The sequence below is a fragment of the Panicum virgatum genome, chromosome 2N, assembly GCF_016808335.1.
Source record: "Panicum virgatum strain AP13 chromosome 2N, P.virgatum_v5, whole genome shotgun sequence".
Lineage (NCBI taxonomy): Eukaryota > Viridiplantae > Streptophyta > Magnoliopsida > Poales > Poaceae > Panicum > Panicum virgatum.
Window position 1 is genome coordinate 48,254,944 of NC_053146.1, and position 23,557 is coordinate 48,278,500.

At 53.8% G+C, this 23,557-nt stretch overlaps 4 protein-coding genes across 4 annotated transcripts; 1 reads left to right on the forward strand and 3 right to left on the reverse strand.

The window, feature by feature from the left end:
- The first annotated feature begins 2,112 nt into the window (after positions 1-2,112).
- LOC120660865 (mitochondrial phosphate carrier protein 3, mitochondrial-like) lies at positions 2,113-4,541 on the forward strand. Its single transcript, XM_039939510.1, has 6 exons — positions 2,113-2,583; positions 2,977-3,338; positions 3,471-3,514; positions 3,602-3,816; positions 3,925-4,049; positions 4,145-4,541. The coding sequence occupies exons 1-6, from the start codon at positions 2,320-2,322 to the stop codon at positions 4,218-4,220; spliced, it is 1,086 nt and encodes a 361-aa protein (XP_039795444.1). The 5' UTR covers positions 2,113-2,319; the 3' UTR covers positions 4,221-4,541.
- Positions 4,542-7,776: 3,235 nt separating this feature from the next.
- Positions 7,777-10,925, reverse strand: LOC120660866 (G-type lectin S-receptor-like serine/threonine-protein kinase At5g35370). The gene has a single exon (XM_039939511.1). It carries the CDS (start codon positions 10,779-10,781, stop codon positions 8,079-8,081), a length of 2,703 nt encoding a protein of 900 aa, XP_039795445.1. The 5' UTR covers positions 10,782-10,925; the 3' UTR covers positions 7,777-8,078.
- A 1,982-nt stretch (positions 10,926-12,907) lies between these two features.
- Positions 12,908-14,843, reverse strand: LOC120658871 (NAC domain-containing protein 2-like). Its single transcript, XM_039937013.1, has 3 exons — positions 14,551-14,843; positions 14,150-14,448; positions 12,908-14,028 (listed from the first exon to the last, which is right to left on the reverse strand). Exons 1-3 carry the CDS (start codon positions 14,720-14,722, stop codon positions 12,973-12,975), a joined length of 1,527 nt encoding a protein of 508 aa, XP_039792947.1. The 5' UTR covers positions 14,723-14,843; the 3' UTR covers positions 12,908-12,972.
- Positions 14,844-20,754: 5,911 nt separating this feature from the next.
- LOC120660867 (heat stress transcription factor B-4c-like) lies at positions 20,755-22,620 on the reverse strand. Its single transcript, XM_039939512.1, has 2 exons — positions 22,118-22,620; positions 20,755-22,001 (listed from the first exon to the last, which is right to left on the reverse strand). The coding sequence occupies exons 1-2, from the start codon at positions 22,367-22,369 to the stop codon at positions 21,084-21,086; spliced, it is 1,170 nt and encodes a 389-aa protein (XP_039795446.1). The 5' UTR covers positions 22,370-22,620; the 3' UTR covers positions 20,755-21,083.
- Between the last annotated feature and the right edge of the window lie 937 nt (positions 22,621-23,557).

Genomic DNA, 23,557 nt, shown 5'->3' on the forward strand with positions numbered 1-23,557 from the left:
AGATAATTTTTTGCTACGTATCTAGACATAGCGTATATCTAGATGCATAACAAATTCTATGTATTTAAAAATTAAAACAATCTAAAATTTAAAATGATAAAGTATCCTTTTATAGATGCTTATTACGATTTTTATCGTCCATGCTTAAGTTGCCTAAAACTCCTAAAAATCTTTTCATTTGTGAAAGGAAGTAACTCCTAAAACTCAATATATTCTACAATCGCAAGTGCACGTAGATAAAAGCAGTCATATATAACTCATGATGAAAAATTTGGCCACGGTAGATAAAAGAGAAAATATCTTATTTGCATTAATACCTATATTGCTTCCTTATTTAGCACTAGAATTTTTTTTAACTTCCCTATTTAACTCTAAGTTGAACTTTCATTCCCTATGTGAAAGTTACGTCAATTTTGTCAGTTATCTCACATAAACAATAACTTGTGGACTTCCTTCTCTCTTTTCATGGCTAACAACTATCAAATCACCTACAAAATTCATGAATTTTTTTGGGATATAAAAAATGGAAACACATATGTGATACATATTGTGGGTAGTATTTTTATATAAACAATAATATAAATAATATATTAATAATGATAGAAATAGTAATTTAAAATTTTATGTTGGTGCACTTTAATATTTTGTTATGATTATATAATTTAGATTCAGATTTAGGGAATACTTTAAATTTTAATAATAATATAGTTGGATAATTTATATGAAAGTTTAGGGGTTATTTGCATTATTGTTATAACAGCATAGGTGGGTGATTTATACGAAGATTAGGGGTTACTTACAATTTTTTTATATAATGGTAGAGGTTGGTAGTTTAGATACATATTTAGGGTGTTACTTTAGTCTATTTTCATAATACCAGAGATGGTTAACAATTTATTAGAAAAGATGATAGATACAATGATTATTACGATTAGAGTTGTCGGATTGATTTCTCTTTTTTTTTAGAGTGTGCACTTAGGATTCTAGATAACTTTACGTGGAAGCTTAAAAAGGAGCCTCCAATTATTAACAGTAGGACAGATGGTTTGGCGGTATTTTGGGTCGTTTTGCAACGAGAAGAATCAAAGGCACACGTGACAAAAGTGAAAGCAGCCCCCCTGCCCCCCAATCATTAGAGTATTGTTCTTAAAATGCACTGAGAACCTATTTTTTAAGAGAAATTTTACAATGATTAAAAAATAGGAGCCACTGATAAAATCCTACGGTGGTGAAGGTAGAAAGTACCTGGTACTTTCAAATGTGGGACCAAGTACCAAAAAATGGGACCGAATACTAATTTAATTTAATTTTTATAAATATTTTTCGTAGATCAATTGCTAGAAAAAAAGTTTAAGGTAAAAGTACCTGAAAGTATCCATTGGTACTTTACAATCATTGTAAAAGAGTTTTTTTTCAAACATTTCTCGAAAAGGATCCAGCCTCTAAAAAATCATTTCACAGTTGGAGCCACAACTACAATATAGAAGAAACCGGAGCCCTAACAAATAGATCGAATTATACCATGACGTAGTGAATTCCTCAGCATAGTTTGGACTTTTCATGTGAACATCCGTTGATAGCTAGGTCAGTCGAGTTGAGCCCAGCCGCCTCACTTCTACGTGGCCCAACCAATTGGGTTGACCTTGTACATCAGAACATGACGATCGGGCTGACCGAATAGAACAGATATTTAGACGTGCATCTTCAAAGTAGCTAGACAGAGTCCAATATGCCGGGTGTTTCTACCTTTAGCTTGGAGACCATTATAAACATAGATGGTTCGCCGGTATTTTGGGTCGCTTTGCAACGAGAAGAATCAAAGGCACACGTGACAAAAGCCAAAACAAACCTCGCATTCAGGAACAGGTACTATTAGTTACCAGATTCTAGAATCTAAATCGTTGTTTCCCGTTTCAAACAAAAGGATTGTTGAGAGTTTACAACTTGAAAAAACATGCAACCAAGTGCGCACCCAGTGGAGCAGGTACATGCGGCCTGTTCCAGGAAAGAACCCAGCATTTCGCTAAACAAAGAAAAGAAACAAAAAGGAAAGAACCCAGCAAGCTGCCCCAGTTCCACACGCCTCGCCGCCGGCCGGCCGGCCGCCTTGCCTTCCAAGCCGTCGCGCGGGTCAAACCTCAGGACGCAACGTCGCGCGAGCTTCCCCATATAAAATGGCAGCTGGGCGCGCAGGCAGCCGGCCGCTCCAACCGCCCGGGAGAGACCCACGAGGCCACGAGCCATCCGTGAAATCGCCGCGCCTGCCTCGAGCTCCGCCCAAGCCTCCTCCAACGCCGACGTGACGCGACAGCATCGCTCATGGCCATGGCGCCGTGCCAGCAGCAGCAGCAGCCGCTGCTCCCGAGCTTCCTCTACGCGCCGCCGCCGTCCGGCGCGACCGGCGGCAGGGAGGCGCCGCCCGCGCCGGCGGTGGTGGCGGGGGCGCCGAGCGAGCCTCCCTTCGGGAAGATCGAGATGTTCTCGCCGGCCTACTACACGGCGTGCGCCGTCAGCGGGGCCGCAGCCTGCGGGTTCACGCACACCGCCGTGACGCCGCTCGACGTCATCAAGTGCAACATCCAGGTGCGTAGGAATAGTTGTGTTCTGCACGGTTTTTGCTTGGACCTCATCATAGAGGAGTTGACGTCAGTGCGTGCGCGAAACTTTCCCTCCCCATTTGGTGGAGACTGTTTAGTATCGCTGGGCCGAGGTTACAAGACCTTGATTGGCAATTTGCTTGCATTAGTTGGCCCAGCTGAACACGGCCGAAATGGCTTCTCCTATTGGTTTCTTTGCCCGGCCCGGCCCGCTTGAACATCCTTAAGCAACATACAGCAGCTTAGCTGATCTCATCTAAAAAAACACAGCAGCTTAAACACCCTGCTGCTCGATCTTTTTTTTTACCTTTTCCTTTTTTGAACGAGAGCAGCCTTCTGATTCCTAAGGTGGCGAAATGCAACATGGTCTCGTATGCAGATCGACCCTGCCAAGTACAAGAGCACCTCGTCCGCGTTCGGCGTGGTGATGAGGGAGCAGGGCCTCCGGGGCTTCTTCAGGGGCTGGGCGCCCACGCTCCTGGGGTACAGCGCGCAGGGCGCGTTCAAGTACGGCATCTACGAGGTCTTGAAGAAGAAGTACTCCGACCTCGCCGGCCCGGAGTACGCCGCCAAGTACAAGACCCTCATCTACCTCGCCGGCTCGGCCACCGCCGAGGTGTTCGCCGACGTCGCGCTCTGCCCCATGGAGGCCGTCAAGGTCAGGGTGCAGACGCAGCCCGGGTACGCCAGGGGGCTCCGCGACGGCTTCCCCAAGATCGTCAGGTCCGAGGGATATGCAGGGTATGTACGAGTAGGATCGGACACCACAGCTCAGGGCTCTGGCTGCCTGTTTTATGTTGTTCTGAGCTTTGATTGAAACTTGAAAGAGTGGGCTGTGCTGACAAACTGATCGATGAAGTTGCCAACTTTCAGGCTGTTCAGAGGACTTGTTCCTCTTTGGGGGCGACAGATTCCTTGTAAGTACATGCATTTTCAGTTTCAGACAGCATCCATACTCTGCATATGGTCTTTCCGAACTGAGCTTCTCCATCCTCCGTGCACAGACACCATGATGAAGTTCGCGACATACGAGAACATCGTGGAGATGACCTACAAGCACCTCATCCCCACGCCGAAGGACCAGTGCAGCAAACCGCTCCAGCTCGGAGTCAGCTTCGGGAGCGGCTACGTCGCCGGAGTCTTCTGCGCCGCCGTCTCGCACCCCGCCGACAACTTGGTCTCCTTCCTGAACAACTCCAAGGGAGCCACTGTCGGAGATGTAAGCCCACATTGCAGAGCGCAGATGAAGCCCACCCACTGTAACTGCTCTTCTGCCGGCGATATGTGATGTGATAATCACTTTGTGTTGTTCATCTCGATTCCTCAGGCTGTCAAGAACCTTGGCCTAGTGGGGCTTTTCACGCGCGGCCTTCCTCTTCGCATTCTGATGGTCGGTACCCTGACAGGAGCCCAGTGGGTGATCTATGATTCCTTCAAAGTTATGATTGGACTGTAAGTAGATATCTGATCCTGTTTCTGACTACGATCTTTTCTATAGGCTAACCAGCCTTGTCAAGACCGCTGTAACAACTGGTAAAATTTTGCAGGCCAACGACAGGTGGAGCGCCTGCTCCAACTACTGTCCCAATGGAAGGGCTGGCAGAGCTGAAAGCCTCTGCTTAAAGGTCCAAAACTTCAACAGAAAATGTACTTCTTTCATCGGTACCATATTGCATTGGTGACTATAAAGATTTCCCCCCAAAGGATTGTAATTTTGAACAAAATAGTTACTACTGTCTGTTATGAGGTCAGAATAGGAAAGATAGAAGTTACAAGTCATAATAAAGTTGATAAATCGTATTGGATGCAACTTGTTTGGGCTGTACTTAATTGGCCCTCGTATGGTCATTTGATGGCACTAAAGTTTGTGCTCTAATGTAAATGTACTCGTATAGAATTATGTATAATATATCATATTGTAACATGACCCCGATCAAATATTAACAACCTTTTCGTATAGAATACCCTGCGGCTGGGGTACCTACTCCTACTGTGCCAAGACTCGCGTAATTATCCGTAACTACGCCCTAAGGAGCTGAGCAGCCGGACTCCTGGGGTCCGACTCCATCTCACCGGACCAACGGTCCCGGACCCGCTTCCCGCTCGGGGACGGGTACGGTGTCACCACGTGTTCCAGAGGTGGAAATGCTCAGCACCTGTGACCGTGGACCCGGACCCCCGCAGGTGGGTCCGGGACCTCCACGTGCCTATCCGGACCCCCGTGATCTCTCGGCTCAGCTAGCTGCTCGGGAGGGGTCCGGAGCCGTCACGTGTCACGCAGACGCGGGCGCAAGCCTTCCGCTGGAAGCTCCCTCACCCACCCGCATTAAGTGCGAGTGGTTGAGGCAGGCTCTGCTGCCTCTGGGCACGGGGCAGCTTTTGTCAGTCGACACTGTAGACCGCGTATTACCGAGGTACACAGTGCAGCCGCCTGCGCCGCATCCGCGCAGAGCCTGTCTGCCGCATTAAATGGATACGACGGCACGACACTTTTCCATCATGCCGCCTACGCCGCAAGCTACACGGCCGTTCAGCTACGCTGCAGGCAACGCCGCACGCTACACCCTGGCGCCATTTCGATAAGACAGGGCAAAGCACTCCGGTCGGAAGATTCCCACGGACAAACCAGGGAAATCCGGGAATGAGATCTCCTTAATCTGCAACGCCATAATGTATGAACAGTACGTTATCTTATACTACATTGTTTGGGGCCCACCTGTCGGGGACCCAACGGCCATGTACGCGCCTCCCTTGAGATATAAAAGGGAGGCGCTCGCTGCACAGGACAAGCTCCCTCGAGCATACACACAGATCCTCAGACTCTCTCGAGACTCAGCTGGAGAGCGCAAGCAATACAACACACAGTGGACGTAGGGTATTACGCTCCGGCGGCCCGAACCACTCTAAACCAACTGTGTTCATCGTGTTCTTCCTCTGAGATTGGACTAATCGTAGTTAACCCCCGAGTACTCACCCTCTGGGTTTAGGCGGGTGCACTACGCCACCCGGCTGTGGGTTTGTACACCACGACAATATCGTATAGATTAATGTTCATTTCGGAAAAGGTTGTTGATTTGGTGTGTCAAAAGATTAATCTGAAAAGAGCTGAAAACAATGTGTTGCAGCAAGAGCTAGTTCAATGCGTGGATTTCAACTATTCTAGTTTTGGTGCAAATTGATGGCAATTTTTTCAACGGTTCAGGTTTTGCTACAAATTTGGATGACAAATCTTCCATTATGGGGGCATTTACATAGATATATAGCAAATCTTCAGAGTTATAAAAAAATTATATTATCAGGTATACATTCTCCATGTTGATGGTTGAAACTTACTAAGGTTGACAGTGTTAGATAAGTAAAATGCACCGAAGGTACTTAGATTTTTTCAGCCTAAACATGGTAAGTGGTTCAAGGGTTCCCAAATCAGCATCCATATCACTACTAGGCCCACGTGAAAAGACAATATAAAAAGTAAAAAGTTCAATACTCCCTTCAAGTATAGCCAAAGTGTGAATAACCCGCTAAACTATAACTTTGTACAATTTATCCCATAAACTATGCAATTTAGTTCATTTTACCTCATAATGCAATTTGTCTTTTTGTTTCTCCATGCACAAGTTGAAGTTTAATTTCAAAATTACATGGTAGTAGTGGACATCACAATGCATACTAAAAAAATTATTATAATTTTTTCATCATTATTTTTCATATAATTTTAAATTTTAATGATTAATTTATTATTAAATATTCTAACCTATCAAAATTGTGATGTTTTTTTCTAACATGTGTTATGATGTGTATTAACATCTTGTAAAGTTTTAACTTAAAACTCTGTCTATGCATGAAGAAATGAAAAAGACAAATTGTATTAGGGGTAGTTTGAAGCTAAGAGCATAGTTTGGAGGATAAAATGAACTAAATAATAGTTTAGGGGGTTATCTGAACTTTGGCTATAGTTCAGAGGAGTAAATTAGACTTTTTCCAAAAAAAACTCGACGAGAGGGGGCATTTAGTTGTTGTTCATGACGGCACAGTCAGCGTATGACATAGTACTAAGTGATTAGGTGTTGATCAATAAGGTTTAGACCTCAAGGGAAACACTTGACATAAATTTGTAATTAATAGTTCAAGAATGTATATAATAACATGCCATACAAGTTTAGAAACTGCCTGTGCACTTTATTAAATCTACTCCCTCGTCCTGAAGTATAAGATATTTTTCTTTGTCCTAAGTCAAAGTAATATAAGTCTGATTAAATTTGAGAAGAATATTAACATCAAACACATCAAATAAGTAAACTATAAAAATATATTTTATAATAAATCTAATTATTCTTATTTAACATTCAAAATATTATTAATTTTTTCTATTATTAAACTTTTCTGTAAACTTAGTCAAATTTAGAATATTTTGATCTAGGACAAACAAAAATACCTTGCATTTCAAGACGGAGGGAGTATCTGAGAACCACAGTGTCGGTTCTAGAAATGGCCGACTACCAAACTACTCGTAAATGTGTTGTTGTGTGTTAGATCGGATATGATCTAGCACACAATGACTCAAGATTTATGCCGGTTCAGACTTAAATATCCTACATCCTGTTGGGGTTAGGTAGGCTGTATTGCTTGAGCCCAGTGCTCAAAGGATTGAGAGTTACAAGCTCAGGAGTGAGAAAGTTTTCCAAAGAGAGTTCAGGCTCTGTTCGGGTTAATTATTTAAGTGGGCCCGCTTGGCCATGGGTCCCTCGACCAATCACACAGATATACAGAAGGTTGCTAAATTATTCCCAAGTCAAGGAAAAGGAGAAAGTATTGCAGGCAGTGCATCCTTAACAAATTATTCAGAAAAAAATATAGGAGCACAGAAAACATCATTGAATCAGCAAAAGCCAAACTAGATTGTGAGTCCATTTTTATGGTATGGCTCGTTCACATTCATGGCAGATGTCAAGTTGGAACCTGCTTCACATGTTGGATCTTGAAAGTCATATGTCACAACAGAGGGCTGAACGCCCATTGTCCAAAGCTGACAAAGCATGCCCCATACCGCGCCGTCCCAGAATACAAGAGCCTGAGCAGTCGTATCCTGTGATCGACGATGCACAGCTCCCATGGTTTTTCCCCATGTTTCTTTGTTTGTTTTTTCAACCGATTATATACATCTCTACATCGACCGACCTTCTCCATCTCGCCAATCAAGTGTACTGAGCAAATGCAAGCAAAGCAAAGCATACAATAATTGGAGGTCGGCACACCGCAAGCCACCAACATACCTAATCTTAGTTTAACCCCACTGTCAACTAGTTTATTCTCTGCTACGACCATTATTCTGTGCTGTTGTACCTGTCGTGTCCCTCCCGTCTAAAAAATCAGTTGGTATGTCATCACCGTGACCACGCACACTAGTCCGGCGCGGCGCCATGATCGGTGATCCGTGCCACGTGGCAGGAGCTGAATCGTCTAGTGCTGCTATCTTTGCGCTCACACGCCCTGCAGCGAGTCGGTCAGCTGCGACGCGCCAGCCGTCGACGACGGCGTGCCCGCTGAGCCCGACGTTCCGGCCATGGCGAGCAGGGATGAGGTCGGCGCGCTTCTTCCGGCGGCGTAGCCTCTGCCGTAGAGGCGGAGGAACCCGAGCGCCTCGACGCGCGGCTCCGGTGGGGACACGGTGCCTTCCAGCATCCGCACCACGGCGGCCATGCTCGGCCGCTGGGCGGGGTCCTCGTGCAGGCAGCACAGCGCGATGCGCACGGCGCGCGCGGCCTCGGCCTCGTCCACGCGGCCTTCCAGCCTTGCGTCGACGATGTCCAGGTGCCTCCCCTGCTCGTGCAGCCCCAGCGCCACCATCGGGAAGTACTCGTCGCCACTGCCGCTGGCGCCTCTCGGCATCGACGCCGCCGCCGCGCTGCTCCATCCGGACAACTCCTCGCCGCTGCCGACGACGGCGACATTGTTGTTGGTCTGCTCGCCCCGGTTCTTCCTCCCGTGTATCAGCTCGAGCAGCACCATGCCGAAGCTGTACACGTCGGCGCGGTCCGAGATGGCGGCGCTGCTGATCCACTCCGGCGCGAGGTACCCGCGGGTGCCGCGCATGGTGGTGAACAGCGCCGACTGCTCCGGCGACATCAGCTTGGCGAGGCCGAAGTCGGCGATCTTGACCTGCCCGCCGCCGGCCAGCAGGATGTTCTCCGGCTTGACGTCGCAGTGCACGATCTTCTGGTCGCAACCCGTGTGCAGGTACGCGAGGCCGCGGGCCGCGCCGAGCGCCACCTCCATGCGCTCCCCCCACTCCAGCACCGGCCCCGTGCGGCCGAACAGCGACCGGTCAAGGGAGCCCCGGTTCATGTACTCGTAGACGAGCAGCCGGCGAGAGCCCTCCGCGCAGAAGCCGCGGAGGCGGACGAGATTGACGTGCCGGATGTTGGCGATTACCGTGATCTCGGTGCAGAACTCACGCTTCGCCTGCACGCCGGCGGCCTCGAGCTTCTTCACCGCGACGAGCCCCTCGCCGCCAGGAAGTTCCCCTTTGTACACAGAGCCGAACCCGCCGGAGCCGATTTTGGTCCCGAAGTTGCCAGTCATTGTCGCAATCTCCGCGTAGCTAAACCGCGTCGGCATGCCCGGTACGACGACGTCGTCGTCGTCCGCATCGTCATCGCCGTCGGCATTACCCGTTCCCGACGACGGTGGCTTTTTACGGCCCATATGCATCTGCTTCGCGCCGGAGCTCTTGGCCTTCTTCTTTTTCTTGCCGTTCTTCCTCATCCTCCTCCAACACGCGTACCACGCGATCACGGCGACGAGAAGGAACGCCGCGATGGATGGCAAGACGATTGGGACGGTGCGGTTCGCCGACTTGTTTCTTGTACCATTCTGCGGCGGAGGGACCGTCTTGATGTATCCCAAGGCTGAAGCAGACGAGCTCAAGTACAGCGAGCCGAGCTGCTTTTCTCGGACCAGGTAGCAGCTCCGGGAGGATCTGTCGTAGAAGTAGGCGAGGCAGGCGCAGATCCCCGTGCACAGGCCGCGGCACGCCGTGTAGTTCACGCCGGCCATGGTCGGGGGATCGAACTTGGTGGCGAAGTAGGCAGCCTGAGCCTTGAGGGCGAGGTACGAAACGGGCGCGGTGCTGTTGTTGCTCTGGCACGAGGCCGGCGCCGCGAGCGCCGAGCCGTCCCCCGGTACGCACGCGCCGGGGGTCGACGCGGAGGCCGCGAAGAGTGGGGGGCATGTGCAGGTCGAGCTGTTGCCGGCCGGCGAGCAGAGCCCCAGGGGCGGGCACTGCAGCGGCAGATCGCAGTAGTTGGCCGGCGCCACGAAGTCGCCTCCGAGCGACGCCGAGGAGTTCACCAGCGGGTAGCCCGTGATGCGCAGCCGGCCGTCGTATCCCAGCTTCAGCACGGGGAACGCTCCGGCCGCGAGGTCCACGCGGAACACGAGGCCGCCGTCGGCGGCAACCGCGAACAGCCCCGACGCGTTCACCGACACGGACGCCACCGCGACGTTGCGGTCCTTGAAGGACCGGAGGTCGTTCGACAGCCGCCAGTACGTGGAACCCTGCCAGGTCAGCACCACGTCCGCGGCCGTCGCGGCGAGCCGGTAATCCCCCTCCGCGAGGTCGGTGGCGCCCGCCGCCGCCGCCAGGTACGCGCCGGCGCGCAGCAGCTGCCCCGGGAGCAGCGTGTCGGTGGCGGCATCGAACGACTGCCACAGCGTGGCGTTCCCGGCGCCCAGCAGTTGCAGGTTGCCGCTGTCCTGCAGCCGCAGCGCCGCGACGGGCGACCCCAGCTGCGACGGCGTGGACCAGAGCACCGTTCCATTGGGGTCCGACACGGTGAGCCTCTGCGCGGTGAGCTGGACCGGGCCCGACGACGTCGTCGGCGCGCCGCGGTTGGCTGACCAGACGACCGTGGCGGACGGGGCGTGCAGGACGGCGAGGTAGAACCTGCCCTGCTGCTTCCCGGGGTTGACCACGGCGGCCCTGAACGCGCCGCTCTTGGACTCCAGGAACGCGCCGCCGGTGTCGACGTACAGGATGTTAGAGGCGACAAAGCTGGGCCGCACGAGCTCCGTCGCCAGCGGCCCCGTGACCGCGCCGCCGGCGGAGAGGGCGGCGGCGGCGGCGAGAACCAAGCCCAGGAACGCGAGCGCGCGCGGCGGGGCGGGCGGCGGGGGCGGAGGCATTTGTGGGGCGACGGCGTGGGGCGCGCGCGGATGCGCCCATGAAGCGTGGGTGCGCACGGCACGCAGGTGTGGCGGAGGCGGACGGGGAGCGTTGACCTGGGCTGAGGCGCCCCGCGCTATATGCCGCGCGCGCTCTGGTTGGCGGGAACAAACCGGCGTCTGTCTTGAGCGGCGGCAGAGTCGTTGGGTTCAGACTGAGAGTTGAGACAGCTCGGTTGCCGCGGCTTGGAAGCTGAAAGCGAACTTGTTATTGGATAAGCACAGGTGCGTCCTGCGAACTTGTCAAACAGGTTGGCTTTGTGGCTGTATTAGGCAGGCCTAGTCGGCTACTGTTGTGATTTGACTTCTGCTATCATTCAAGCTGGTTCGTTCGTCACCGCTTTGGAAGTCAACTTCGCTGCTCATGTCTATCTCAGCAGAATTAATACGCAGATAGAGTCCACGCTGGATCTAAGCGCTCAGAATCGAGGCAGTGTTTATGGGCAAACATGCAAGTGGAGCTAAATTTTAAGTTACATTATGGTTACACCCATGTGCTATGAAGATTAGTACTTTCTCCGTCCACATAAAGTATAATTATAGGATCCGTACGATCAAATTATTTCAAATTTAACTAAATTTATAATACACCGTGTTCGGCTGGTCTAGTATCAACTGTTTTGGGCTTAATCCAGCGGCTGGCCTTCGGCTGTCCAGCACAGCCGTTCGGAAGGCCCAATCCTGAACGGCTGGAGATTTTGGAGTGGCCATGTTGGAGCAGCAGCTGCTGCTGAACGACTGCAAAAATGAGCCGGCTGCTGGACAGCTGGTTCTGCATGCAGCAGGAGCAGTCCAGACTAGCCGCAAGCAGTCCAAAATGGGCCAACCGAACACAATTATAGATAATATTAACATTTATATCTCAACACGGATTTATTATAAAAACATATTTTATAACTAATCTAAAGTACCTACTTTGATCATGAATATTATTACTGTTTTAATATAACTTAGTCAAAGTTTCAAAATATTTAAGAATTGTTTTTTTTGGATGGAGGAGTAGTACTCGAAGTGGTTGAGACGGATGTTTCGTTGACGTTCTGGATTGGCTGGCCGGGGCAAAATGTGCTCTGAAAATGAAAACGCTTAGTAGTAGACGTTTTCAGGTACTGCGCTGTGCGTTATAGATGGCCAAATGGGCGGCCCAGCCCAACACGACATGGACCCGATTTTGGCACGATTCAGTTAGACACGGCCCACTTAGACACGCTTAATTAATTGTGTCATGTTGGGCTGGTTCATGGGCTGAGCCAGCGGCCCAGACACGACACGAAAGTCGCTGGACCGTGTCGGGCCAGCCCATCTAACCCACGAGCACGCCAGCACGTCAGCCCATGGAACACGACCTCCGCTGCAGCTCGCCGGACGCAGCTTGCGCGCCGCCGCCGCTCGTCGATGCTGGTCGTCGTTCGCGTCGTCGATCCGGCCGCCCCCACACGTCGCTGCCGTTCGCACCCGCCGGCTGACCCGCGCACTCCAAGCGCCGCTCGCCGGTCGCCCCCAACACGCAGCCCCGCGCAGCTCGCCGGCCGCCCCAGCGTGCGGCCCCGTGCCTGCCGCTCGGCGGCCCTCCCCTGCCCACCGGCCGCCGCCGGGGGCCGGCCTTCCCATGCACACGCGCGTGGGGGAGGGAGAGATTGAGTCTCGCGTGGGGGAGGGAGAGATCGAGAGAGACTGAGATCGAGTCTCGCGTGGGGGAGGGAGAGAGACTAAGATCGCGTGGGGGAGGGAGAGATCGAGAGACAGAGGTGGCTGCGGCGGCTGGGTTGGGTGGATGGAGTGCGGGAGAGTTAGGGATTTAGAGTTGGGTGGGGAAGTATGGGCTATTAATTGACTAAATTGTTCTAGATACAAAATTAGTCATGCCTGATCGGGTTAGGCCCGTTAGTCGTGTCGGGTCAGGGTCAACACTATGGGTCGAAGTCTAGGCCTAGGCACTACCCTATACATCGTGTCGGGTCGACCCTGATCCTATAGGTCGTGGGCTGTGCTAGGTTAGGATAGGGTTTTTTCGTGTCGTGCCTAGTGCGGCCCATTTGGCCATCTATACTGTGCGTTGCCATCTGAACATGTACAACTAGTACAGATTTACCATCAGGAGAATGACACAAAATTACTATTAAAAAATGACACAAATGAGCACAACTAGCGTCTAAGCAGCGTCTTGCGTGTTCAAGCCAGACGTTTTCCCAGTCTCGGTTTCCACTTCCGCAACACCGGTCGGCGCGGGCGCGGGCGCGGGCGCGGGTGACTCGACCAGGGTGGCCGGCGCCGCCGCCCGCTGCGTACACCCTCCGGCAAGGGACGTGTTGATCGTGGCCAGATCCACAAAATATTGCTCCGCATTGACGCTGAGGCGCGCGGCGCCGTTCCCCGCGCTCGCTGCTCCACCGTGACCAACCGCCGGCGGCGGCAACGACCTGCGCTGCTGGTAATAAGGGTGACCGCTGTATGACGGACCATGACCGCGAGGGACGGCCTGCCTCTGCAGGTGCGACGCGTACGCGTAGGCCGGCGGTTGCGGCACGGCTCGGTAGTTCTGGTCGTAGAAACACTGCAGGGACACCTGCGGCCTGAAGGTGAAGGCCGTCCCCGGGTGCCGCGGCGGCTGGCTCCCCGGGGAGCACTGCGGCCTGGTCGCCGGGTTCGGAGGTCGCGTCGCCGCCGCCATCTCCATCTGGCCGAGGGGGTGACCTGTCAGGTCCGAGAACGGCTGATATACCACCGGTCTTAGCGTTGGCATCTGCCCATGTCCCCGGCCACCGCACGCGCCGGCCGGCGGCGTCGCTGGCGCCCGGCCGCTGTACGCGCCTGCCGGCCGCTGCTGCATCGTCGCTGTTGCCTGCAGCTGCAGGCCATGATGGTGGGCGCCCGGTCCACCACCGTAGTACAGTTCCGTCGGGGCGGCGGCGTTGCTGGTGGAGCAGCTCGATTGCGTGGACCCAATGCCTGGGCTCCCTCGACGGGCCTGCTTCCGGGCGGGCGCGGTGCGCCCGCGCTGCGGCGGCTGCTCGACCATGGGCCGCTTGCCGGCTTGCTTCACTGATAAGTTGGGCTCCGCCGTGACCTGGCCGTGCTGCGTGGAGGAGCAGGCTTCTTCTTCCTCGCACGCCGAGCCGGTGCCTTCCTCGTCGTCGTCGTCGTCGTCCTCGCATTTCTTTTTGTGCTGCGGGGACACGTAGATCTTGCACATGACGTACTCGTCCAACTGCGGCCAATCACACGGGGATTAGCAATGCCAATGGTGCAAGCGAGGTGCCGACAGAATCAAACCGAAAAGGAAAGTAAGGAAAGAAGAAAGAAAGAAGTCGTGGCGAATTGAAACGCACAATGTTTCTTGCGCCGGGCCTGTCGAGCTTGACCTCGTACTCGGGGACGGTGATCTCGAGCATGATCCACTTGGTCCTGGTCTCCTTCTTGGGGTTGCCCTCGAAGTAGTTGAGCACGCTCTTGCAGAACTTGACGCCGTTGCGGACCACCACCTGGGCCACCTCCTTGGTGGCCGTGGACGCCTTCCACCGCCCGCGGCCGTCCCGCGACTTCCGCGCCGGCCTCACGCCGTTCCCGTACATGCGAGCCCTCGGCGACACGAAGTACCACTCCTCCTGCCGGCCCGCGCCCCTGTGCTCTGCGATGGACGGACACGGACAGAAACAGGGCGGTCACCGCGACGCCATGGAAATCAGCCAGCAAATGCAGAACGGGGAATCGCTCGCCGCGCCGGCCATACCGTTGATCAGCGTCTCTGGGTGGCACGCGTACACGTTGGCCTCGACGACGCAGCCGTTGGGCACGGCCGGCCGGCCCTGCAGCCTGGGGAGGAGGTAATAGTCGACGAGCTCATCCTCCTTGGGCTTGAACCGGAATCCTATCGGGTACTGCCCCTCGCCGCCCACCTCCATGCCGCCGGCGAGGCCGATCCCGACGTTGGCGGGAACTCCGGCGGCGACGATGTAGGCGGTGGCTGGCGTGCGCGCTACGTGTGGTTAGAGTTGGACACGGCGACGACGCCTCGGCGCCTATATACAGTGGGGCCGAGTCAGGCAGCCCCCCTGCCAAGGCCGAAGCGTAACCGCTGCGGATCAAGGGACGGGATATTTTTGGATCCTGGTAGATTCGATTCGAGTAGGACTAGGATACGGTTCCTGATTCGGCCGGGCGGGCCGCACGCATGTCGGTTCGCACCGCGCGCGCAGGCGGGCTCGATCCTTTCAACTCGCTTGCGATGGGCCGAGGCAGGATGGTGGGCCGCTCGCAGAACTCACGCACGGCACACGGCCCACAAACACGCAGCTGCGGCGACTGGCGAGTGCCGCGACATGAGGCAGTGAGGCTGCGCCGCGCGCCGTGGCGCTGTCCGGCGCGCGGCCCCCGCGGCCGCGGCTGGCGTTACGCCATTGAAGGCGCATGGCATCTCCGGACTCCGCCGGGTCCGGTCCGGTCTGGCAGCAGTCGCGAGTCGCGTCTTATCACCTCATCATCATCATCGCCTTGTTGTTGCAGCCTGCAAGAGGTTGCAGGCGCAGGCGGAATCGCCGTGCCAGCGGCAGCGGCAGGGCCAGCCCAGCCGAGCCAGCATCCCCGGCCCGGCCACTGCCGCCGCACTGTTCGGTGATGGTGCGGCGACTGTTCCATGCTTGCCCCGCTAGACGCAACGCCCGTCGCCCGCGATGCCTTCGCCACAGTGACGGGCGCGGCTGCAGGCCGGGCAGGGGGGGCCATGCGCATCGCATCAATCTGCTTGCAGGATCCCCAGGGAGGGGGAGGGCCGGAGGGGGCGCGTTGCCAACTTGCGATAGTAGCGAGCGCACTTTGTTGGGTGTACTTGGTGAGATTCGAACCAAGCGATCACGTTACACGTTGGACGTAGTACGTTACTAGCTAGCTAGTGGTACTTTTATTTTTGAACCGAGAATTCTTGAGTTGATGATAGGTGATCGGTGAAGGGCGTGGACGCTTGGGCTTGGCCTTTTAGGAAGAACAGTCATGCACAGCAACCACATTGTGGGTTGCAGAGAAATTCCGTCCCAGCGCTGGATGGATGGCTGGATGATCCTTTCCTTTCCCCTGCGCTCCGATTGACTTTTCATTTTTATACCAAGCTTTCGCCTTTGAACGAAGAACGAACGAGCCCCGGCCTGCCGGCCCCCTTCGTTCTCTCTCTCACACACAGAGGCAAAAGCGTGGAGGAGAAAGAAAGATTGCTCCAAAAGACTCGAAAGGCATGGCGCTAGGGCTGCGAGGCGTAGGAAAGGCACGCACGAGGAAGGGACTGACACGCCCACTCTCCCGCTCGGGCTCTCTCACACACGCAGTTAACTCTGTCGCGGTCAAAGCCTAATCAATAAAGTATTCCGCGACGCTTTTGACACCGTGCGCGGCCATGGTTAAAGCGGTTTTTAGTCACTGCCGAAAGATTGTCCTCCTGCTGTCAAACCATGAAAGCTAGCGGAGCCTCATTTCCGAAGCAGGCAAAGCAAACGCCGCGCCCAAGGTAAATTGCCAAAGCCTGGACGGGCGGCAATCCTCTTCACTACTGCAACCAGGCTGCTGCTCCAGGATCTCTCTCGACAGACAGATCGCGTCGCGTGTGTATGCTATTGCTAGCTAGCTCTAGGGCAAGCGTAATGTGGGCAGCAGGGCAATGTTGTCATGTACTAGCATAGAATACACGAGATACTGTATGTAGACATGTAGTGACAGTAGTGTAGCAGTCTGTAGAAAAGGCCTATGCGATACGATGTGGGAGACGGGGGGACTGACCTGTAACTGTAAGGGAGATCCTGCAAACAGTTGGAGGTAATCGCAGGATTCCGCCCGGGTCCGTGCATGCATTGTCACCGAACTGACAGCGATCTTTTTTTTAAAACCAACTGTTCGGAATTCACGTATACGTGGTAGCTAGTATCAACTTGTGGGTGTCCATTTCCGACTCATGTAGTACGTGAATTATTGAAGGCGCATGGCATCTACTAGCTGTTTGCATAGTGTGGACGAGTGCTAAGCTGTTCGTTGAGCACGACACGCGCACACACTCGACTGGGCGGCGGTGGGCGCATGGTCTCACGCGCACCAGCAATCAGATCGTGGCTTCTCGCCGGACCACGCTCGGAGAGCAGTGGAATCAGTGTACTTAAGCGCCTGCCAACTGCCCGAGTACTCGTACGTACAAACAACAGCAGCGAGAGCCGCGTGCCCTGCACCGGCCCGGCAGCCTCTCGGCGGCATCGCGGCAAGGCCTCCCTCTTATCATCGATCAGGAAAAGCAGGCCTGCGACTGCGAGGCCGCGGCCGGCCCTGGCCTAGACCAAACGGCTACCACGGGTCAAGGCCATGGCTGCAGCTTTCCCCATGATCCTGCGGTCATCTTTGTCCAGAAAGCCTGATCGGATCCATCCATCCCTTGGACTGCGCCAGGGCCGCTACAGCAACAGTACCCTTCTGCTGCGGCTGCGCCTACGCATTCAGCGGCAGCCAGGCGCTGCACTGTAGCATGCTCCGACTCCGGCCAAGCCTGGCTGGTCAAAGATCGCTGAGCCACCACCCTACCTACGTGCTCCCACTCACTTACTCGAGCAGGGCCAGCTATGGCCAAAAGGGCAAGGACGTGGCCAGAGGTACAAGATGAACAGAAACACAGCACACAGGGAAATAAAAGAAAATGTAGTGAAAAGGGCCGGTCGACACGGCCTCGGGAGACGTGCACTCACGCCTTTATTATGAGAAGTGATTGCCACAGGGCACTCCCTTTCACGGATTCGGGTCTCATGGCAACGGCCTTGGAATCGCGGCCGTTGATTGTTCCGTCCTCTCCAGCTTCTCAGAAGACGGGGGCCCCGCCACCAGCTCGCCCCCGTGTGCCAGAGCATCTTCTCTGAGCCAGCCAGCAGGCAGGCAGACTGGTGGGGTTAGGAGGTAGCGTGGGACCGGCCTGGGCTGATCTAGATTTGTTTACGCATTAAATAATTTTTGTCTTGGACTGCTGTCTCCGGCCAGGGACCTTGTAGATGGAACCGGGAACTGGTGGGCGCACTGCACAAGCCTACCCCGAAGATGTTGGTATTTATGCACAAGGAGCCTGCTTGGTTTGCTACCAATTTTTGCCATGCCAAAATCAAGGCATACCAAAAAAATTTGGCTATCATTTGGTTCATGCCTAGAAATTGGTCATTGCAACCAAAATTTTGGTAAGTTACTAGAAACTTCTGAAACCTTGAAAGAGAAGATATTATTGGTTGGCACCAAACCAAATGAGTACCTAAATTTTTCAGAAGCCATATTAGGTTATACTTACTAATCAAAATTGTCATTTAAGCAATGCTGAATTGTTAATATTTTACGATTTATATATTTTGCTATGGGAGGGGTGGAGGAGGGTGGACTCCACTAAGTTATTGGAAGTTATGAAATATGGGATTTTCCTTACCATAGGGCCACAAAAATGTTGCAACATTCCTAACTAGGTATTTCCTTGTTGCCATCCTTAATATATCTATTTTATGAAGAATATGTTGAGTTAATTGAGCAGTGGTTACTTTGAACCGTTGTATTGAAGAAACTCATGATGAAAGTAAGATATGATTTTTATATTTTATTTCCTAAAAACTTTAAAAATGTAACTATTCATGTAAGATACATAAATTATGGTATATCCTCTCGTGGCAAAATTGAGTTAGCTAATAGATACTAGATTAGACATACATTTGAATAGTTAGGTTATGTACTAATATCATCGAGATACTGTATCAACATTGGTTGTTTTTAAGGTCTCGTATTCGTTTCCATCTCTTGTATTCTTTTTTGTTGTTCCATCAAGATGAAGCGCTTTCTATACCATACTGGATAGAATAGGTTGAGGAACATTATGGTAAGCTTTCCTTAAATAACAGTCCCTAATTCGATAAGTAAAGTGCATGACTAAAATAATTAGGATTGGATTCGAAATGCACTTATTGCATCTGAGCTAGGGTGCTCAATGGAGAGGCTTGGCACGCTTAGGGATGGCAATTTTACCAGCGGATACCTAACTCAACGGGTGAGAGTACAGGTATGAAATTTTACTTGCATGTACGGGTACGGGTTACCCGCGGGTAGAGTACGGGTAAAAATTCTTACTCGTAGGTACCCTTTAGGTACCCGAAATACTTTAAATAATTTAGTGAACTCATACCATTCTCTAATTTTATATCTTATTTTCTTGTGATTGTATGAACTACATAGATTGATAATGAGATTATATGAAATAATAGATGTGGAAATGACATTGACATTTTGCTTAGTGTTTGTAGAGAAGTGTATGCATCATTTTTGCATTTTTTTAGATAAAATACATGGCTAGAATTGAACGCATTTCCTTGCATACGGCTACAAAATAAATGCTGAGGATATGAAAAAAATGGTGCAAGATGAACCGTTAAGTTTTCTATTTTACTATGCTTTGCAATCACTTGCATGAGTGATAAATTCAAAACATGATAGTTTATATGACCAAATGTTAAGTTTTTTATGCAATCATTAATATACCTGATGGGTATTTCAAATTTGATCCGTACCCGCCAAATATGGGTACACGTATAAAATTCTACTTGCTAGACTTGTGGGTTTACCTTAGAGTTTCAAGTATTATCGCAGATGTGTATTTACTCTACCTGCACTTTACCTGACTCATTACCATCCCTAAGCACGTTGAGTAGACAGCTACATGCGCAAAGGAAACGGATGGAATACAGACGAATATTGCTAATACCATATTTATTCTCATATTTTTATTCGAATACGGATTCGGATAATATTATAATGAATATCGGCATCATAAAAATTTATTTTTTAGTATCTAAATCTGTTACAAATATTGAATATCTAAAATAGAATACAAACGGATAAAATTCTTCTAAACCAGATCAAAATTGAATAACTGGAGAAATATCCATGCCATCTGCATCCCTACTCGCGGCAGCGGGAGCCGGCGGTGGACGGAGGGAAATTGATGCGAGGAGAAAAGAGGAAGTGGCTGGCTTGGACACAATAGTGGGGCCTCGGCCCTGCATGGTGCGGACCGGGGGAATCTGGCAGAACTATCACGTTCCGAGGGAACGGAAGCGGTCAGAGACCCTGCCTGCCTGCTCGTGCTGGCCCTGCACCCGCAGGCCATGCGCAGCACAGCAGCAGCCGCAGCGGCAGAAGCCAGCAGAAGAAACAGAGCCCAATGCCAGCCCACCCCCACACCACAATACCACATGACCGCAGCTGAGCTGGGAGCTGCTGCATTCAAGCCATCCCTTGCTCTCACCCCGTCACCCCCCCGCTCAGCCACCCACTCGCCAGTCGCCACCCGGAGAGAAGCGAAGGCGAAGGTAGCCGCTGCCGCCGCCAGCCGCCGAGCCGTGATCTCTTTGCCCGGTCTCTACGCTTCCGGCTCCGGATTAGACCGCTCGCTCTGAAGATCTGGCGCCAGTCGCCTAATCATGGCGCTGTCGGTTCTCCCGCACGGACAGTCCACTGCAGCTACCTACTACTAGTAGTAGTCCGAATAGCTAGCTAGCTAGGGCTACCACTAGCTGACTGGCTTGTACCCACAGTGCACTGCCGTGCTGCGGCCTCCCGGGAACGAGACTGTACGCACGCGCGTGACGTACTCCTTCGTCCCTCAGCCTGATCGATCGACCCGTCACTTGTGACGGCATGCATGTGAGCGGCGACTGCAACGAAAGATGGGCGAGCAAAGTCCCTGCGCAGGCGCAGCTGTAACTGCCTTTCACATCTTTGACTCCCATCCCATGAGCAGCACGCAAAAGGTCACGAGAGAGAGAGAGAGAGAGCGAGACGGGCTCGGGAAAAGCGGTTCTAATGAAAGAGATAGCTCTTTCCGGACTCGTCGCCCAAAAGATTGCATGCATGCTCCCTGTGCTCGCGCCCGCCTGGATTCATCAGTGGCTACCTGAACTGCTGCTACTTCATCATCACGAGTTACTTCTGTACAACAACTTGCATGGCTTGGATTAGTAGTTCGGAGGGATCGGATCCATGGCACGCACCCGCACTAGATTGCGGGTGCTTGGCACACCAGTGTGCAATTAGCGGTGAGTACAACCCTAACCAAAAGGCATCAAGAAAAAGAAGCGATCTTCTCATCTACCAGTTGAAACGGAACACGTCGATCGAACCAGAGCTAGAACAACAAAACGGCCCCCCCTCCGCGGTTGCATGCTGCCCCAGCATGCAGAGTTGCCTAGGCGCGAGCCAGGTGAGCGAGCTAGCCGCCGACTAGCTAGTGCTAGCTGGGGACGAGGCGGCCGCCGCCACGGACAGGCTTAGGTCGGCGCCTGCCTCCAGCGCCAGCCGCGGCTTCCTGGCAGGCGACGTGGGCGGCTCGTGCGCGTCCTCCTCCGGCGAAGCCGGCCTCTTGGCGCCCGGGGCGGCGCTGAGGTGCACGCCGAAGAGCATCGTCGGCGCGGCGGCGGAGCGCGCGGTGCCGCTGCTTCCGGCCTCCCCGCCGCCGCTCTTGTCCGCCTGCTGCTGCGGCGGGGGCGAGGGCTCCTCGGCGATGGTGAGCGAGCTGCTGGACGTGGTGCTCCCGCCGGAGTTGTTGAGCCCGGCCGCGGCCACGACGGGGGTGGCCGGCTTCTTGCGCGCCTGCAGGAACGCCGCGGCCGCCGGGCTGGGCGCCACGGGGCGCACGTGGTTCTGCACGAAGTAGATGATGTCGTTGTAGAGCTTGCGCATGTGTGCCAGCTCCTGCAGCAGCGCCGTGTTGCTGCGCCGCAGCCGCTCGTTCTCCTCCATCAGCACGGCCGCGGTGGCCGCGCGCCCCGCGCCGCCGGCCCCGCCCTCGGCGGGCGGCAGCGGCGACGGCGCCGGGGGGCCGCCCAGGGCGAGGAGCCGCGTGGCCACCGGCGCGGCGGCGTGCGGCTCCCGCCAATGCGGGTGCGGGAACGCGACGCCCATGCCGTGCGCGGCCGCCGCCATCGCTACCCCGTCGTCGCCGCCCACGAACTGGCGGGGGTGCGGGGCGCCCGGGTGGAAGAGGGGGAAGTGCGGCGGGCCGAAGAAGGGCGGGGGCGACGGCGACGCCGTGGACGCCGACGTCTTGCGCCGGTGGATCTCGCAGAGCAGCTGCTTCTCCCCCTTCCTGAAGAACTCGTTCGCGAACTCCCACCGCTCCGGCACGACCTTCCGGAAGCCCTGCATTGCAACGTTACATTGCCGTCGTCAACCCACCAGTCCATGCAACAAGAACCAGCACAAACACGTCGTGGCACGCTGGCACCAGCTGAGAGCATGCAAGCAAGGCGACTCACGTAGGTGTTGAGCTGGCGGACGAAGGAGGAGAAGTTGTTGTGCTTGAAGTAGTTGGGGAGGATGTCCCGCGCGAACTCCGGCGGGCGCCAGACGACGAAGGTGGAGACCCGGTCGTCCCCCCAGGAGACGATGTGGTCCGTGGCCGGGTCGTCCACCAGCTGGTACGTCTTGGTCAGGAACGGCGCCGGCACCGCCTTCTGCGCGGCGGCCTGCGCCGCCGCGTCGCACTCCCAGCTCCCGCACCTCTCCATCTATCTCTCTCTCTCCCCCCCGGCTCTCGCTAGCCTCCCACAGCTACAGGAGACGAGGCGCCGACGACGAAGGTTTCTTGGGGTTTTAACTTCTTCCCTTTGCGGAGGTGGACGACGATACGATGCGAGCGGGTGACCGGCCGGGGCTCCTTTAACCGGGGCTGCGGCGGTGAATACGGAGTGGGGCCGTGAAGACGAGTGGGGTGTGTGCTCCTGCCTCGGGGAGCGTGTGGGCGGTGGGGGTGGTGGGAGGGAATATGTGTCGCTCTGGGTGTCTGGGTGTTTTGGAGAGAGGGATTGGAAGTTTGGAGATGCAGCTTTCAAGGTAGACCCGTGACGCTTCCGACCGCCAGCGTCGTCGTCTGCGATCTCCCCCTCCCCCGAGGCCAGACATCCATCCAGCCGTTCGTTTTCTGGGCTTCCCCGAGGATCTTTTGCGCCCTTCTTTCTCCTTGTTTTAACCCGTCCGCCATTTTTCACCCCCGTCCCTGCAAAGCGAGCTTTTCTACACGCACGGGACCGGGATCGAGTCCACCCCGTCTTTCCCGTCCCCGGCACCGGCTCTCCTCCTCGTGCATTTCTGGAAAGGTCCCCCCGGGCGGACAAGCACTGCTACAGTTTTGGAAGCATCTCCCGGCCCTGAATTTCTTTTTCTCGGCCGCAGGAAAAAAAGGAGAGGAGATGCCGAGATGGGGAAGCCATGCCGCCAGCCATTCCGATTGGCCGGTCAATGTTTCGCTGACGTGCCACTCGTCGGATCGGAAATTAAAATTGGGGGTGTCGTACGTGTCGCCGTCAACTTGCAGGGATAGGATGGGAAGGTGGTTTTACCGTCGGTACAGTACGGTGCAGAGCTTCCTTGGATCAGAGCACCGTGCATGTGGCCCGAGCAGTGCCCAGTGCGTATCACGTGCTGCCGCTGGGTTGCAAGCCCAAACAAATTGCCCATGTACCAGCATTCTGATTACAAAGGGTAGTACTTCATACTGTACCGTGTACGTAGCGACCGGTGTAGCTAGATGGGTTTGCATCTGTATACACGGACGAATACGGATCGGGTCAAGAATAAAAAGCAACAAACAATGTATATGTACAGGCAAAACAGCGAATAAAAAATGAATTATTTTCCATTGAGCCAACGATGTAAATTTTCCACAATTCTATTCACATTGATATTCCAATTCGTTT